Raw genomic sequence first — 19,352 nt, forward strand, 5'->3', positions numbered from 1 at the left:
GTTTCTAAAACATGATGGGAAACCTTGCACAATTTCCCCAAAAGATCAGGAAATATTTACATGGGAATTGGAACCATTGTAATGACTTTATTTTTCTTGGCATTAAAAAAGTATTTTTCTTCATCTACACTTATTACTTACTTCTAAATGTTACAGCTCAGCTAATGTTCAACCAGACAAAGTGATGAGTATGATACTTAAACATGATTCATCTTAGTGCTTAGTATATAACAATAATTAATATATAATTAACATTGATATTTTTGTAATTTAATACACATAAAGCCATGTGTTTGTTAGACACCTCTCTAGATGTTCAGGTGTTTAGTTCAGTCTACAGTCTTTGTCTCGCCATCCTCCCTCTCACTGACCAGCAAGAGAAAAATATCGAAGAATAGGAGTTGGAAATAAGACCGAAGGAACTCCTGCTGTAGCCAAACACTTTGTTTCCTGTTCAGGTTTACATGGAATTAAAAAAAAATTACTGCCCGTTAAAAATATTACACTGGTAGTTCCTGTGTATCTGTTATTCGGCGTCCCTTCCTCTTTACTCTGTAAATCGTATACGTCAGAGTTTTGCCATCTTCAGACGTTGTGGGATGTACAACAGAACAATGACTGAATCATACTGAAATCTTAGAATGCAGAAAAACAAACAAGATGGTAAAAAAGTAACATGTGCCAAGCGGATCATAATAGAGAACTATTCATTACATGAATTATGTAATGAAGACCAGGTGTTTTTTTTTTAATGGCTGTAACAGGAAACTGATAAAAACCTTGTTGCTGAACAGGGAAACCACAGTTGTCAGCTGGTTCTCTTTTCCTGTAATGTAAGAGAGTTCATTTCTGCACAGAATTGTATTTGCTTTCACTATAGAAATAATTACATTATGATCAAGCACTAAATTGTTCATCATCTGATTTCACAACAGCAGCTTCATTAACATTTTTGGTTCAAAGTTAGACTTCTTTAATTGGTAAAGTGGTGGGAATCTTTGAATTTTAAGGGGTTGTTGAGGGACAGTTGTCTTACTGTCGATTGCTGATGGTGATTTTTACTCATTTGTCCGTTGTTTGTGACACTGCTTGCTAATTAAGGTGAGCATCACCCGCTGGTGTTATAGTGGTTTTCTCCTGACCTCCATCACATTCCAAAATGTCCCATGCAGCTGCCAGATATTCATGGGTGAGCATCCCTGGTTCTCGAAGGGCCACTCTCCTGCTTGTTTTCTAACCATCCCTGCACCTACAGCTTCTGATTGTCTGAACGCACCTGATCCAGGCAATGAGTAATGGGTTGAGTTGGGATAGTGGGAAAACAAACGGAACGGTGGCCCTCGAGGAGCAGGATTGGTCAATGCTGTTCTCAACTAGACCGTACATAACAAATCCCTAATGAAATTATGCAAAATGTGTGGAAAGCATTAGGATCTAAATTACAATAATGTGAAATTGTTGTCATTATCAAAAAGAAATTGAGTTCTTTATTGTTGATTTAACAAAGACGAGTGAATGATGTATGGACATAATGCAGCACAATATGAACCTTGATGGTTTCCAGCTGCTTTATTTCTTTGTAACTGTGCATCAGTACCGACTATCACTTGAAAACAGTTTGACACAGATGACAAACGGTTGATTTTGTCGCATCTGCTTGTCTAAATCAGGAAATCCTATTCAACTTCCTGTCAACACACACACACACACGCAGAGCGAAAACTCAGAAGTCAAAGAAGAAAGTCCTCGTTTACGGGAACAAATGGCTGCGAAGAGGAGTTTCGCCAAACAAATGTAAATGTAACAGCCCAACAAGTGCTGTCGATAACACAAGGTACCTTTCGTTATTGACTTTAATTCTGAAATCTACAGGTTTAGCTTTTGAATGTTTAGTGTTAAGAAATGTCACTGTTTAGTCTTACAGCCACAGGATCCACATTACATTGTGGAGACTGAGTTCTTTCTTTTTCTGTCTGTAGTTGCTTTTCCATCCAGTTACTAATGTAAGTGACAAAGATTGGAGGTCTATAGATTATGTTCACCAAGTATTTCATAAAAGATTTGATAATTACAGTGTGCTTTATTCAATATGTTATATTTTTTAATGGGTAATCAAAGCAGTTTTGTCATCGTAGTAACTTACAACCAACTATGGAAATGAGAGATATTATTAAGCATGATTGAACAACACATACAATAGTACATCATGTATTTTACATACTATTGTTCCTGATTCAGATCTAGCAGAATATGGCAAGGCTGTCTCGGGTGATGTAACGGAAATCCCCACATATCTTGATGTTTCAAATGGCAGTGATGTACTTTAAATATTACAGTGGTGTGACACATTCAATAGGTGTAACAGTCTGAGCCCTGGCCGTCTAAATGTCATAAAGTCTAGGTGGACATCGTGACTCTGATTCATTCTCTATGTACAAACAAGTACAGCTGATATTCCTGTGCGAAAGAGGCATAACAAAATGAATTCCAGCAAACCCACCAATTTCTTAAAATAAGATGAAAACAATCATTCAAAGACAAGATGAGTTTAACACAGTGTAGTATGTTAAACATGAAACTAATAACATATGAAACCTTTCTATTTGAAAGAATATGAAATGAAAGTGTAGAGTTGGGCAGTGGTGGAATTTACCAGTATAAATATAGATCATCAGTTACACTAACTTATTGTATACTTTATGACTATACATTTCAATACAAATGAGCCTGTGCAGCACTCATGTTTTATTGCATTGTCCATATTCATCAGATGTCATCACATCAAACTAGACTGACTAGAACTCTATCATTGTCATTTTTAGTCATTTGGAAGACACTTTTATCCAATGCGACTTACAAGGTAAAGGTAGGATAAATGTAAGTAGGTCTACTGAAGGTAGGCAGCTGGGATTTGAACCCGAGCCTCCTGCATGGAGGGCAGCGATCTTACCACTGATTGATTTTCCATTTTTCAATAGTATTTAGCAGACCATTTGTATTTGAAAGCAGTTAAATGAAGACACCTTGTTGTAAACATGTGAATGATTTTTCCGTGATACTGTAGCTGCTCACTGTGTTGATTTCATCCTCAGAGGTACCCATGGATCTCAGTGAGGAGGAATCAGCCCCTCTGATGATCAGAGACAGGGAAGGCAGTCAGAGGTCCAGTTCAAGCACTGGCTCGAGTTTACAAGTACATCTCTACTTCTTTCCTGCCACAAAAGACACATCAACTATCCACATTACGCCTGGACAAATTTCTGCTGAAAATATCTGCATTCAAGCAGGAAAGAAATGTGGTAAGATTGCCATAATCGTGACTTCAATCAATAATGACTTTTTATGACTAAGACATCTGTTAGTGTGTAAAATAAACTGCATTCCAGTATGTGTATTCAGTGTTTCAATGTATTCCACGTGGTCACTGAGGAGTTCAATCATTTCTTACTCCAGGAATCTTACCCGTTTACCAAAGTCTTTTTGGTTTGGCATCTGCTGATCTCTCGTTCTGGTATCCTCCATCGCACATCTTCAACACAGATGAAAACGTACATGTCCTCTTTAGAGTCAGGTATGTCAGTAGGTAGATTCACTGGAGAATCATAAGTTTGCTAATTCATTAGGGTTTATGTTAGGTGCAATACAACAATGGCAAAATGCTTCATGGACTGATATAGTCAATAGTTAGAGCAGTTGTCTGCCAATCATAGGATTGGTGGTTCGATTCCCGGCTGCCACGTCACATGCCAAAGTGTCCTTGGGCAAGATACTGAACCTCAAGTTGCCCCCGGTGAGTCAGGTCAGCTGCATAGCAGCTCTGCCATCGGTGTTTGAGTGTGTGTGTGCTTCTGTGTGTGAATGGGTGAATGAGATGCAGTGTAAAGCGCTTTGAGTACCAGCTAGGTAGAAAAGCACTATATAAGTGTAGACCATTTACCATATACAACTATGATTTAGGCCAAGACAAAAGATATAGACGATCTAATTATCCTTTACCTTATCTCATAGTAAAACAGCAAATATGGTAGACAAGGTTAAAACAGTATGTTTCTGTTTCACGTACTACTCTCAGTACTTCACCTTTGAGCTTAGTTTCAGAGACAGCTGTGGCAATTAGCGCTGAATCAGATGAGTTTTCTGTAGAATTTTGTGGTTAAAAAAAGATGAGTGTTCAGGTGTATTCTCACACAATGCATGGTAAAAGGTGAATATGCATATTATGCTTTATCTAATAATGCCATACAATGAGGAATAACAGAATTCTTTTTATGTGCAGATTTTTGTTTGGAAACTGGTTCGAGCAAGGACCAAGAACATCATACCGCTACAGTCTGACCAGAGACAGGATCAGTCCAGTGTTTGACTGCTGTGTCATTGATTATCTCTTTGCTCAAGTAAAGTATAAAATATGTTACTCTTTAAATATAACATTCATTATCTCACTGACAAAAGATGTGTTTTTATATTTTACATTTTAGTGGAAATATATGTGCCATACTTACAGTATTGTTAGTCAAGTCGTTATGATTGCTAACACTAAAGTTCGTCAGTAAACATAATCAAGGTCCTTTGGGTAATGTATGGGATAAGTATGACCTCTGACCTCAAATTGCACACATTTTGAATTTGTCATTGTACTATAAAGTTCTTCACTTCGCCCCAAGCTGACATCAAACCATCTTGATTTTGGAAAACCTGTCATCACTGTGAATGCTGTTGAGCATTCACAGTATTGTTGTTGTAATCTTTATTATTATTATTATATATTATTATTCTTCCGTACGTTTTTTGGACTTTAACTACTCCTTCATACTTTGAGCTACAGAAACCGTTCAGGTATCAAAATGTTCATCTTTTTAAGGAGAAGTGTGCTTCCATTCAGAATTTTTATAACTTTTATACTTTTTAAAATATTTAACTTTTAATAACTATTTTTTATAATGGATTCCTATGGGAGAGTCTCTTCAGCAACTCTTCAACTTCTTCTTCTTTCAGCTTTAACTACTTCAGCATACTTTCAGCTACAGAAATCATTCAGGTATCAAAATGTTCAGCTATTTCTGCTCTTTTAATCTTCCATTCAGTTTTTTAATATCTTTTATGGTTTTTTCATAATTTCAGTTTTTGTGACTTGATGTTTTTGTCTGATTTTGGACTTTATAATGGGAGTGAATGATGGAACGTTGGTGCAGCTAGAGTGGATGACGTCACAGCTTAGAGTGGAGAGGCCGATTTTTGTAAACCAAAATCTTTCTCAATAAACTGTCAGCACGGCCGCAATTTTCACTCTATCTGAATAATTTCTTCACAGAAACGTAGATAAACTTATCCTGATTCTGATAAGCTATTTATCTAACCTCTGAGACAAATCGTTTTTTGTCTGTGAGCCTCAGAGTGACGGGAGTCCCCCTCCGCTCTCCATTAGCGCCAATGTTAAATTCGGTCTGAAATTCTGTCCGACAAGCTGAAGAATCCACTTGGATCTCTCGCTCCTGTGACCACAATTTTCATTCCTCAAACATAAAATTCACACTAGTGGTTCATTAAAGTCTTGGCTCTCACGTAGTTAACTTTATATGACGATACCTATCGTAGTTTTGCTGAAAAAAGCCTGTTTGTAAGGGCTCCAAATCAGTTTTCACCAGTGAAAATCTTGGCAGTTGAAGTTTCCCGCCTCTCCCCTACAGTCTCCGTGGCAACGGCTGTGTCGGGTCACGTGATCAGGGCTGTTTATAAATCAGCGTCAGACACTTGTACAGGCTCGTGTGTAGTTAGCATGTTTATGCTAGCGGCTCTTTGCTAACCTGCTTCAGTTTCTTCTACTTTCAGCTCTTTTTAACAAAACAGTTTAACTATTCTTTTTAATTTTTTATATTTTAGATAAATTCAGATATGTTTAATTAACTTCAGCAAATCGTTTTCAGCTTTTTTAACTAAACATTTAACTTTACCTTTAACTTTAACTGTTATATTTTACTGTTTACATAAATTCAGCTATGTTTTATCAACTTTAGCAAATTTATTTCAGCTTTTTTAACTAAACATTTAACTTTAAATTTAACTGTTTAGATAAATTCAGATATGTTTAATTAACTTCAGCAAATCGTTTTCAGCTTTTTTAACTAAACATTTAACTTTAAATTTAACTTTAACTGTTATATTTTACTGTTTAGATAAATTCAGCTATGTTTTATTAACTTCAGCAAATTTATTTCAGCTTTTTTAAGTTAACATTTAACTTTACCTTTAACTATTTTGATATATTCAGCTATGTTTTATCAACTTTAGCAAATATATTTCAGCTTTTTTAACTAAACATTTAACTTTAAATTTAACTGTTTAGATAAATTCAGCTGTTTTATCAACTTCATGAAATCTATTTCAGCTTTTTTAAGTTAACATTCAGCTGTTTTATCTTCTTCTTCATATGTTTCTCTGTTAAAACACTTCCTGTTTCTCTTCATCAACTTTCAGCAGTTCTTCATGAATCGATTCAGCGTTTCAGCATTCACAGTGCATTTTCTTCAGGAAATGCTTTATCTAGTTATTATATATTATTATTCTTCCGTACGTTTTTTGGACTTTAACTACTCCTTCATACTTTGTGCTACAGAAACCGTTCAGGTATCAAAATGTTCAGCTTTTTAAGGAGAAGTGTGCTTCCATTCAGAATTTTTATAACTTTTATACTTTTTAAAATATTTAACTTTTAATAACTATTTTTTATAATGGATTCCTATGGGAGAGTCTCTTCAGCAACTCTTCAACTTCTTCTTCTTTCAGCTTTAACTACTTCAGCATACTTTCAGCTACAGAAATCATTCAGGTATCAAAATGTTCAGCTATTTCTGCTCTTTTAATCTTCCATTCAGTTTTTTAATATCTTTTATGGTTTTTCCATAATTACAGTTTTTGTGACTTGATGTTTTTGGCTGATTTTGGACTTTATAATGGGAGTGAATGATGGAACGTTGGTGCAGCTAGAGCGGATGACGTCACAGCTTAGAGTGGAGAGGCCGATTTTTCAAAACCGAAATCTTTGTCAATAAACTGTCAGCACGGCCGCAATTTTCACTCTATCGGAATAATTTCTTCAGAGAAACGTAGATAAACTTGTCCTGATTCTGATAAGCTATTTGTGACATCTGAGAGACAAATCGTTTTTTCTCTGTGAGCCTCAGAGTGACGGGAGTCCCCCTCAGCTCTCCATTAGCTCCAATGTTAAATTCGGTCTGAGATTCTGTCCGACAAGCTGAAGAATCCACTTGGATCTCTCTCTCCTGTGACCACAATTTTCAGTCCTCAAACATAAAATTCACACTAGTGGTTCATTAAAGTCTTGGCTCTCACGTAGTTAACTTTATATAACGATACCTATCGTAGATTTGCTGTAAAAAGCCTGTTTGTAAGGGCTCCAAATCAGTTTTCACGAGTGAAAATCTTGGCAGTTGGAGTTTCCCCGCCTCTCCCCTACAGTCTCCGTGGCAACGGCTGTGTCGGGTCACGTGATCAGGGCTGTTTATAAATCAGCGTCAGACACTTGTACAGGCTCGTGTGTAGTTAGCCTGTTTATGCTAGCGGCTCTTTGCTAACCTGCTTCAGTTTCTTCTACTTTCAGCTCTTTTTAACAAAAACTGTTTAACTTTTCTTTTAACTTTCATGTTTTACTGTTTAGATAAATTCAGCTACGTTTTTATAACTTCAGCAAATCTATTTGAGCTTTTTTAAGTTAACATTCAGCTGTTTTATCTTCTTCTTCTTATGTTTATCTCTGTTAAAACACTTCCTGTTTCTCTTCAGCTAATTTCAGCAGCGTTTTAAAACGTTTCAGTCTTTATCTATATTACTGTTTAAATAAATTCAACTATGTTTTATCAACTTTACCAAATCTATTTCAGCTTTTTTAACTAAACATTTAACTTTAAATTTAACTGTTTAAATAAATTCAACTATGTTTTATTAACTTCAGCAAATCAATTTCAGCTTTTTTAACTAAACATTTAACTTTAACTGTTTAGATAAATTCAGTTGTGTTTTATCAACTTCAGCAAATTTATTTCAGCTTTTTTAACTAAACATTTAACTTTAACTGTTTAGATAAATTCAGCTGTTTTAATAACTTCAAATCTATTTCAGCTTTTTTAACTAAACATTTAACTTTAACTGTTTACATAAATTCAACTATTTTTTACTATCTTAAGCAAATCTATTTCAGCTGTTTTAAGTTAACATTCAGCTGTTTTATCTTCTTCTTCATATGTTTATCTCTGTTAAAACACTTCCTGTTTCTCTTCATCAACTTTCAGCAGTTCTTCATGAATCGATTCAGCGTTTCAGCATTCACAGTGCATTTTCTTCAGGAAATGCTTTATCTAGTTATATATTATTCTTCCGTACGTTTTTCGGCGCGTAACTACTCCTTCATACTTTGTGCTACAGAAACCGTTCAGGTATCAAAATGTTCAGCTTTTTAAGGAGAAGTGTGCTTCCATTCAGAATTTTTATAACTTTTATACTTTTTAAAATATTTAACTTTTAATAACTATTTTTTATAATGGATTCCTATGGGAGAGTCTCTTCAGCAACTCTTCAACTTCTTCTTCTTTCAGCTTTAACTACTTCAGCATACTTTCAGCTACAGAAATCATTCAGGTATCAAAATGTTCAGCTATTTCTGCTCTTTTAATCTTCCATTCAGTTTTTTAATATCTTTTATAGTTTTTTCATAATTTCAGTTTTTGTGACTTGATGTTTTTGGCTGATTTTGGACTTTATAATGGGAGTGAATGATGGAACGTTGGTGCAGCTAGAGTGGATGACGTCACAGCTTAGAGTGGAGAGGCCGATTTTTCAAAACCGAAATCTTTCTCAATAAACTGTCAGCACGGCCGCAATTTTCACTCTATCTAAATAATTTCTTCACAGAAACGTAGATAAACTTCTCCTGATTCTGATAAGCTATTTGTGAAAGCTGAGAGACAAATCGTTTTTTCTCTGTGAGCCTCAGAGTGACGGGAGTCCCTCTCAGCTCTCCCATTAGCTCCAATGTTAAATTCGGTCTGAGATTCTGTCTGACAAGCTGAAGAGTCCACTTGTATCTCTCGCTCCTGTGACCACAATTTTCAGTCCTCAAACATAAAATTCACACTAGTGGTTCATTAAAGTCCTGGCTCTCACGTAGTTAACTTTATATAACAATACCTATCGTAGTTTGGCTGAAAAAAGCCTGTTTGTAAAGGCTCCAATTCAGTTTTCACGAGTGAAAATCGTGTTGAAGTTTCCCGCCTCTCCCCTACAGTCTCCGTGGCAACGGCTGTGTCGGGTCACGTGATCAGGGCTGTTTATAAATCAGCGTCAGGCTCGTGTGTAGTTAGCATGTTTATGCTAGCGTCTCTTTGCTAACCTGCTTCAGTTTCTTCTACTTTCAGCTCTTTTTAAGAAAACAGTTTAACTATTCTTTTAACTTTTATATTTTAGATAAATTCAGCTATGTTTTTTTAACTTCAGCAAATCGTTTTCAGCTTTTTTAAGTTAACATTCAGCTGTTTTAGCTTCTTCTTCATATGTTTCTCTGTTAAAACACTTCCTGTTTCTCTTCAGCTAATTTCAGCAGCGTTTTAAAACGTTTCAGTCTTTATCTAAATTACTGTTTAAATTAATTCAGCTATGTTTTATTAACTTCAGCAAATTTATTTCAGCTTTTTTAACTAAACATTTAACTTTACCTTTAACTGTTTAGATAAATTCAGCTATGTTTTATCAACTTCAGCAAATCTATTTCAGCTTTTTTAACTAAACATTTAACTTTAAATTTAACTGTTTAGATAAATTCAGCTATGTTTTATCAACTTCATCAAATCTATTTCAGCTGTTTTAACTAAACATTTAACTTTAAATTTAACTGTTTAGATAAATTCAGCTGTTTTATCAACTTCATCAAATCTATTTAATCTTTTTTAAGTTAACATTCAGCTGTTTTATCTTCTTCTTCATATGTTTATCTCTGTTAAAACACTTCCTGTTTCTCTTCAGCTAATTTCAGCAGCGTTTTAAAACGTTTCAGCCTTTATCTAAATTACTGTTTAGATAAACTTCAGCAAATCTATTTAAGCTCTTTTTAACTTAACATTTAACTTTACCTTTAACTGTTTAGACAAATTCAGCTATGTTTTATTAACTTAAGCAAATTTATTTAACCTTTTTTTAACTAAACATTTAACTTTACCTTTAACTGTTTAAATAAATTCAGCTATGTTTTATCAACTTCAGCAAATCGATTTTAGCTCTTTTTAACTAAACATTTAACTTTACCTTTAACTGTTTACAGAAATTCATCTATGTTTTATTACCTTCAACAAATCTATTTCAGCTTTTTTTAACTAAACATTTAACTTTACCTTTAACTGTTTAGATAAATTCAGCTATGTTTTATTAACTTCAACAAATCTATTTCAGCTTTTTTAAGTTAACATTCAGCTGTTTTATCTTCTTCTTCATATGTTTATCTCTGTTAAAACACTTCCTGTTTCTCTTCATCAACTTTCAGCAGTTCTTCATGAATCGATTCAGCGTTTCAGCATTCACAGTGCATTTTCTTCAGGAAATGCTTTATCTAGTTCTGTTTTGTCATTAACCACTGTTACATTTCATGCATTGTCCAAATAATAAAAACTACATAAGTGATTTCTTTTTGCATATAGCTGCGAAGTGACTTTATTGCTAGTGAAGCAGGAGTTTCTCCACCTTTGAGTGCACAAGAGGAATGCCTTGGCCTTGCTGTACTGGATTTATGGAGAATGGCTAAAGAGCGGCATCAGAGTGTAAGAGAGCTCTGCAAGACTGTCAGGTATGTATATTTTGTTTTTGGTTGTCATGCAAGCGAGCAAAGGTGCTACAGGCTTTATTTCCAACATTCCAGCTTCAGATGTTTCCACAGTTTGTAGTCGTCACACCAAATCTCATATTGTTCTCCTGCAGCTATAAGTCATGCCTTCCCAAATCACATCGTCATGACATCCAGAAACGAAACCGCCTCGATCGGTATCGAATCAGAAACACGCTCAAGCGTTTCTTGAAAAAGATTGGAAACTGCTCTGTGGATGAGTGCAGCTTGAAAGTCAAGTACCTGATTGAACTGGCTGGCATTGTGCCTTCTCTGGGAAGTGAAATCTTCCAGGTGAATCCCTCTGCTTCTCAGTCAAACTCAACTTTCACTCTCATGCGGGTCACTGGAGAAACTGGAATTCAAACCAGTGGAACCTGTCATCCTGATGGTGCCCTGGTAAGAACAACATCAACTTAGTTAGTCTTACTTTAACTTGTAACCAAATTGTAACCAACATGTGCCAATAGTCATACCCCCCACCCCTGAGTTAAAAATGGTGTTGAGTAGTTGATCTCTCTTCTTTTTTCAGGACTGGCAGACCTTCTGTAATTTCCAAGAAATCACTGATATTAACATAAAGAGGGTGTGCCATGAGCACGTTCCCCAAGACAGCAGAATAGTGACAATAACCCGCAAAGATGACAGATGCTTGGTAAAGCATACATTTTACAGTATATATAGTATAGTTTTTTAACTTGCAAAACATTTATGCCCATTTGCCATTTGTTTGCGCTCCAGGAAGCCAAGTTCCAGAGTCTAAAAGAAGCACTTTCATTTGTGTCTCTTGTTGACGGCTACTTCAGACTGACCACAGACTCTAGCCACTACTTCTGCCAAGATATTGCTCCTCCAAGTATTCTGGAGAGTATAAAAAACCACTGTCATGGCCCAATCACGTGAGTTCCTATGATAAACAATAAAATAAATGACGTTTGCATCAGTTTTTAGATTTTTGTTTCTTGCTCGATCAGATCAGAGTTTGCCGTCAACAAGCTGAAAAGGTCAGGATTTAGGGGAGGTACATTCCTTCTCCGACAGAGTCCGAAGAACTATGACAACTTCTTCCTTACTGTTTGTGTTCAGGTAAAATTTCCTTGTTACATAACAGACTTAGACAAAGACTGACTGAACATGTCTAGTCTGGAACTTCCTTCCTGAATGTCTCAATCATATGTCACTTCTGCAGACTCCACTTGGACTTGATTATAAAGACTGTCTCATCATTAAGAATGAGCACTACAGTCTTCCTGGTGTCCAGAAATCATTTTCCAGCCTGAAAGAACTCACCAGCTATTATCAACACACCAAGCTGCTGCTGGCTGAAGTACCTGTTAAGTTGGGCCGCTGCTGTCCACCCCGACCCAAGGGTATGTTACCACAGTCACCAGTGCGATTTTATTACCACTATACTATATATAGTAGCACTATATATAGAAAATACTGATGACAACTTGTCGTGGTTTAATAGTTATATGTTCTTATTGTACCCATACTCACTGTAAGTTGACTTAAAGTCAAGCTCAGAATTAAGGCAAAACTCAATTTCTGCTATTCTGTAGAGCTCACAAACCTCATCATCATACGCAACAGCACCTCTGTAGAAGCTCAAGGGTCCCCAACACCCGAAAGGAACAAATTCAGTCATATCCAGTTCCACATGATCAAATACAAAGACCTGAAATGGGTGAGACTGTGGACATGACTCCACATGTGCTGCTTCTGTTCCTGTCCCCGTTTTTTCTGTCATCACTTTTTCATACCGATACTTTCCCTTTAGACACTCATAGAGATTGTTCTATGTGTTTGAGGAAACTTACATTTTGGTCTATATTTGTCCCCTAAGGAGGAGAGCCTCGGTCAGGGATCCTTCACTCGAATCTTTAAAGGCTCCAAAACAGATGTTCATGATGGAGAGAAACATGTGACAGAGGTTCTACTAAAAGAGCTTGATGTTGTTCACAAGAACTGCTGGGAGGTTTGTTTTGTTTAGATAATATCGCAAATGTTACGAGTTGTGTTGGTTTTCCATAGAAAACATTGTTTTCTTGTTCTTGTTTCAGTCATTTTTTGAAGCTGCCAGCTTGATGAGTCAGATTTCACATAAACACCTCCTCCTTGTTTATGGTGTTAGTGTTCACGGAGTAAAAAGTAAGTTCTGACCTTCTCTTCACTTCACTTCTTCATTATTTTAAGTGGCGACAGTTTGATCATAATCTTGATGAAGTTAATGTGTTGCATGAAGTTAACAAAGGCCACATATGTAAATGTACTATGACTTAAGTATGCTGTGTAAATGTGCATATGTTAATTAACATAGACTCAGACTGTTTTTAGAACTCTGTTCCTGCAAAACCCTTACATTTGAATTAATCTCTTAACCCATTCTCTTTATATTAATTAAAATAAGTTTGCTACTTTGAAATCCTCATGTAACCCTGGCTCTGTCCTTGGTCTGTGGGTGAGCATTTGTGGCTGACATGGGTTTGGTTTGAAGTACAGCTGTTGAAACAAACCTTGCTGTGCTTTCCAGACATCATGGTGCAAGAGTTTGTCAAGTATGGGGCCCTTGACCTTTACTTGAAGAGAGGGAGATCTGTGTCAGTGAGCTGGAAACTTGATGTAGCCAAACAACTTGCATCTGCCCTCAACTTTCTGGTGAGATAGACTTTCTTATACAGAGCAAGACCTGGGGGATATTTCAGATAACAGGTTTAAGAAACTGTGAGGTTAAAGCTGAACTCTGGGTGTGTTTAACCTTTCACCAATCAATCTGTTTTATATGTCCAGAATTAAATTAGACATATCACATGAAAATGAAATAGGCAAACAGGAGTGAAACTCAGCAAATACATCTGTATCCATAAGGGGTTAATGACTATATTATGTTCATTTTGCTGTCCTAGATGAGGTTTTGTGTTCTCAGTTTGGGTTAACCAATGCAACACGCTACAATGAGTCAACATTAACATGGAACTGTCTTGCAGGAAGAGAAAAACATAGTTCATGGAAATATCTGCACCAAAAATCTGCTCCTTGCCAGAGAAGGTGACACGTCACAGGGCAGCTCTCCCTTTGTCAAACTGAGCGACCCAGGCGTCAGTGTGACCATGCTGGGCAAGGATGGTAAAGCAAACGCTGTCTCTAATCTATCTGTAACTATGTCTAACTCATCACACCAGTCCGTTTACAGTATATTTATAACAAAATGAGAGACACCTGACATGTGATAAACCCTGGCTATAGAGCCTTTCAGTGCATGTTAACAGAGCTCTGTTTGTGTTCTTCAGTGATCCTGGACAGAATCCCTTGGGTGGCTCCTGAGGTGCTGGAGGCCCCAGAAAACTTGACTATGGAGTGTGATAAGTGGAGCTTTGGTGCCACTGTGTGGGAAATCTTCAACAATGGAAATGCTCCACTGAGAGGCTGGGACCTGAAACGGGTAATCCGACTTGTTTCTTGATTCACTTAACACTGAACTGGTAGGGTAGGGTAGGGTAGGGTAGGGTAGCAACATGTTAATTATCACTGCACTTTAAACCAGCTGCTAATGAGTTCAAGATATTGCTTTTAGGCAAAGAAACCTTTACCTGCTCGTAAGACAAAGAGCCAAAGAAGTCATCTTTAAAAACCTACAGTAACACAGTTAAATTAACTTTATGTCCCACAGCTAGTTTAGAGTACTCACTGTCCTATACTGTGCAATATTTTACTAATTACAAGCTCTGTCCTCCAACTGATTTAAGGAACATCTGTTACGTATTGTGTGGGCATTGCTTGTTTCATGTGAAAAGAAAAAGGACAGAAGACCTTGAAGCCACATGAAGAATAAAAACATACCTGACACTGTGGGCTACTGACATTTTTTCTGCAGAAGCGGCAGTTTTATGAAAGCTTCCAGCAGCTGCCTCCCTCCCAGTGGACAGAGCTGGCTGATCTGATCAGCCAGTGTATGGAGTATCAGTCAGCCTTCAGACCTTCTTGTCGCAGTATTATCCGTCAACTCAACAGTCTGATCACTTCAGGTAATAAAGCAATGATGCACTGCTTAGCTGACAGTAAACAGTAAACATCAACAAAATAACAATATGTTATATACAGTAAATCTGTAGTTTGCTAACAGCTCAAGTGCTGATTTCACACACTGGTCAATTGTCAAACCTCAAATCCAGCTTTTGTGCAATTGTAATATGATTGTAAATGTGTGTGTAAACCACAAATTCTCAAAGTTTTTTGTTGTTTCATGGCAGACTATGTGATACTACATGCCACTGAACCCGTCACACAGAGCCCTGTGTGGAGAGCCCTCAACCCCGCTCAGCACGATCAGACGTTGTTTGAGGAGAGACATCTACGTTACATCTCTCCTTTAGGAAAAGTAAGGCCACAGTAATTACAGCATAGCATGTGTACATTACTCTGATGCCTCTGAGCCATTCACAGTATCTTGTTTAAGATACTGTGCAAGAGGACAGGACAACAGATAAAGCCCTTAAATGGTTCACATAATTCTTACAATAGAACACATACCGTATATTATGGATTTATTTTTTATTATTGGGTGTCACCAACAACTGAGTAACAAACTTTTCCAGGGAAACTTTGGCAGCGTTGAACTTTGTCGTTATGACCCACTGGGTGACAACACTGGCGAGCTGGTTGCTGTGAAGAAGTTGCAGCCTAACAAGCAGTCAACCCTGGAGGACTTCCAGAAGGAGGTCAACACCCTGAGTGTTCTGCACTGTGATTACATCGTCAAATATAGAGGAGTCTGCTACAGCATGGGTAACCGAAACACTCACTGTGAACACAACATGTAATCAATAACATTACCAATTGCTTTCTGATTTATATTTTTATTTATCATTTTTTGATCATTGTAATTTGGAATTTGCACAACTTCATATTTGTTAACATATGCATATATTTTCATGCAGTTTTACTGACAAGGTAAAACAGTAATTTTCTTTATTATCATAATTCATTTAAGTTAATCAGTGTCATTAACATATGTTACAGAGTGCTATTTGTTCCTACTCAAATGCTTGGATGTATGTTGGGTTTGGATCATCTCTTTCTACTGAATGTTTTCCTGTTTGCAGGTCGCCTCAGTATGAGCTTGGTGATGGAGTATCTGCCCCACGGCAGCCTTATTGGCTACTTGGAAAATAACCGACATAATGTCAACACCAGGAGGATGCTGCTCTTTGCTTCTCAGATCTGTAAGGTGAGAGCCAGACATACAGTATGTGCAGAACTCCTAAATTTAATCATTTAAATTAACCCAGGTTGGAATGTTTTAATAATATTGTCAGAAAATTCAGGGTGTCTGGATTGTTTTTAATTCACATTTTACCCTCAAGCATAATAGAAAATGTAAAAGTACATCCTCTGGGAATTAGTGACAGAAGTTTCTAAAGCAAAGTAAACCTGTAGTATGAGGTGCTGTGAGAGACATTATTCAGAATGATTTCATAAACATAAATGAAACTAAAGACACATACTATATAGAAAACCATTTATACATACAAGTGAAATGCGTTTACATACACAAGTGAGAAATAATACTGACATACACAGCTGAAAACGCTCTTATACACACATGATACATAGACATTATATATGGATTGACAATACACACACAGTTTGCTGCAGAGTGAACCTGTAGCTTAAGATAAATTAACTCACCAAATTCTTGCTCTTTATACTTCCAAATTATTTCAGGGCATGGAGTACCTGCAGACCCTGCGCTACATACACAGAGACCTCGCAGCCAGAAATATCCTTGTAGCCAGTGAGTCACTGGTAAAAATTGCTGATTTCGGGCTGACCAAGATTATTCCTTTCGATAAGGAGTACTACCGAGTCACACAGCCTGGAGAGAGCCCCATCTTCTGGTATATACAGTAGTTGATTTTGTATGATGATTTTGCATTAAGTTTCTACATTTCTAATGGCACTGTTCACTTGATGCAGGTATGCTCCAGAGTCCATCAATGACTCCAAATTTTCCCACAAGTCAGATGTCTGGAGTTTTGGGATTGTTCTTCACGAGCTTTTCTCTTACTGCGACATGGTCTCCAACCCAAAAAGGGTAAGGATTATGTACAAGCTTCTCTGCAATATTTAAATAGTTTTAATTCTGAGGAATTGTTTGATTAAACTGCTACATCACAGTGTGTTTCTCTTTACCAATGATTTATTCATGTCACTGTTTTAGCTCTATATGCAGGAGCTTGGTCACAATGTGCAGGGTCCTTCCATCTCAATGCATCTGGCCAATATTCTAAAGAATAACTGGAGGTTGCCATCTCCCCCACACTGCCCATCGAAGGTATGTTCACTCTGTAGTTTACCAGCTGAAATATATTCAGAACTCCCATCTTGATCCTAATTAAGTTAAAGTTGTTTGCCAGTCTTTAACAGTGACATATCCCTAACAGTATGCTGGGATGCTGATGTATGAAATCAAGAATTAGATTAAGAATTGATGATTTACATAAAGCTGGAAAGGGTTACAAATTGATGTCAAAGACTTTATAAATTCACCAGTCTACAGTTTGGCAAACAATCTTCAAATGGAGACACTTTAGGACTGTGGCTACTCTACCAAGAAGTGAGTGGCCAGTCAAAATGTCAAAATATCTACAGCTACTCAAAACGCCAGGTTGAGGTTATTGCTGCCAAGGGAGGGTCAACCAGTTAATAATTGTTAATGAGTTCATATACTTTTTCCACTAGCATAGTGAGGTTTTATGGTTGAAGATCTTTTTTTTTTGTGTTATTATTTTACCCACGTGTTAATACTCTTTACATACTTACATTCACTCACATTTTATGATAAATTATGGCAGAAAACAATGAAATTCCAAGAGGTTCACATACTTTTTCCTGCCACTGTATTTTCCTGGGGGTGGGGGCCTCAAAGTGTCCATGGAAAAGACACTGAAGCCCCTTTTGGAGCTCCTTAAATAGCATATTAACTACAAAAAAATCAAACCACACATACTGTACATCCTAAATAAAATCTCCTTCTCCGCCATGGCCATTGGAAATGTTTTGTTCACTTTTGCTCCTCATCTTGTCACTGAAATTGTCAGAAATATCACTGCGCAACGCAATCATGTTTTTTTTCTTGTTGTAACACCAGGTATACAATTTGATGAAGCAGTGCTGGGCGTACGACTTTGATGAGCGGCCATGTTTCTCCAGCTTGGGAAACCAAATAGAAACGATTATGCAGGAGGAGCGAGAGAACCCTAAAGGCTGACAAGAAGTCTTATTGCGCAAAGCTGAACTCCATATGAATTAAACAGTTCCCCAGTGGAACATTTGTTGAAACAAGCATCACATCCACAACAGTTGACAACATCCAGTTGCATCACTGTTGACAGGAATCAACAGGAAAGCAAAATATATATCTCTATGTAGGCTACTCCATTACCACTCAAAAACCACCAGTACCCAAATTCAGGTACAATCAAATTCACTAAAGGCGGAAGAGACGTTACCTGTATGTTAGTTTCATGTACCACTATAGTGTATGGCACATACAAAATACACAATTAAAAGACTAATAAAAAATAAATAACATCCCTATAAGGGTTAGGCATCTCTGGTGTGAGGCAGATATGATTCATTTCATGATACATTGTTTGGAGGATCATAGGGGGCAGTGGGTCACATGGTATCACTGCTTCATGTGAGTTATAAGGTTTGTTGTCATGTACAAGTACTTTCCATGTGCAAATAGCATCTGACTTTTCTATTTTTCATCGATTTGGTCAGGTGAATTTACATGCTCAGTCTCCACCATGTCTGGTCAAGTGTGGTGCACAGATGATAGTATACATCTGCAGTGCACATTAATAGAGTAAGTCTAATTTAGGAGTGATAAAATATACACAGTATATATGTTTATACAAACACATGTAACAATCAACTATATCGTATTGGATTGATACAGATATATTAACTGATAAATTAAAATTTTGCAATTTCTTTAAAAAAATTGCACCAATCCACTGCTGCTCTACCGATCTATACAAATCGGTTAAGTCACCCATCTCTAGTCCTTATCTGCACTGTAAGTCTCTTGCTGACCTTTTCATATCAAAAAATATTTGTTTCTTAAGGCGATGAGCTGGGTTTATACTGTAGTAGTATTGTGTAGTGAGTCATTTGTTGTATTGCATTTTCAATTACTTTTATCATCAAATAAAGCAGTGTTTTGAAATAGTTTATTGATTCTACATTCAATTCCTTGTAAATGTAAATGTATGTTCAAGAACTAAAAATCATGAGATTCACTAATATTCAATACATGTAAAGCAAAAGCATGTACGAGGTGCATGCTGGTGGTGATTATCAGTCTCTGGAGTCATACTAGCAGCATGGCTTAAGGACAATAGTGCTGGTTGATAAACCACTTTGGTCTAAATTAAATACCTCAAGTAGTGGACAGACTAAC

At 36.7% G+C, this 19,352-nt stretch overlaps 1 protein-coding gene across 2 annotated transcripts; it reads left to right on the forward strand.

The window, feature by feature from the left end:
* Positions 1–1,703: 1,703 nt before the first annotated feature.
* On the forward strand, positions 1,704–19,123 carry jak3 (Janus kinase 3 (a protein tyrosine kinase, leukocyte)). Of its 2 annotated transcripts, XM_026345798.2 has the most exons (24): positions 1,704–1,834; positions 3,093–3,299; positions 3,454–3,571; positions 4,277–4,394; positions 10,701–10,846; positions 10,978–11,281; positions 11,415–11,537; positions 11,624–11,781; positions 11,857–11,968; positions 12,072–12,252; positions 12,445–12,569; positions 12,729–12,860; positions 12,946–13,033; positions 13,416–13,540; positions 13,870–14,008; positions 14,173–14,324; positions 14,757–14,907; positions 15,133–15,260; positions 15,478–15,667; positions 15,985–16,109; positions 16,607–16,779; positions 16,859–16,976; positions 17,103–17,216; positions 18,033–18,152. In XM_026345798.2, exons 2-24 carry the CDS (start codon positions 3,101–3,103, stop codon positions 18,150–18,152), a joined length of 3,339 nt encoding a protein of 1,112 aa, XP_026201583.1. In that variant the 5' UTR covers positions 1,704–1,834; positions 3,093–3,100. The 2 variants fall into 2 exon arrangements, with proteins under 2 accessions (XP_026201583.1, XP_026201582.1); XM_026345797.1 differs by lacking the exon at positions 1,704–1,834 and having other exon boundaries at positions 3,101–3,299; positions 18,033–19,123.
* Positions 19,124–19,352: the final 229 nt, after the last annotated feature.

The sequence above is a fragment of the Anabas testudineus genome, chromosome 4, assembly GCF_900324465.2.
Source record: "Anabas testudineus chromosome 4, fAnaTes1.2, whole genome shotgun sequence".
In the NCBI taxonomy this organism is placed as follows: domain Eukaryota; kingdom Metazoa; phylum Chordata; class Actinopteri; order Anabantiformes; family Anabantidae; genus Anabas; species Anabas testudineus.

Coding starts and splice junctions, on each gene's coding strand:
- jak3 (XM_026345798.2), top strand. CDS start 3,101: ATGGATCTCAGTGAGGAGGAATCAGCCCCTCTGATGATCAGAGACAGG. Junction 3,572..4,276: donor CATGTCCTCTTTAGAGTCAG/GTATGTCAGTAG, acceptor TTTTATGTGCAG/ATTTTTGTTTGGAAACTGGT. Junction 13,034..13,415: donor TAGTGTTCACGGAGTAAAAA/GTAAGTTCTGAC, acceptor TGTGCTTTCCAG/ACATCATGGTGCAAGAGTTT.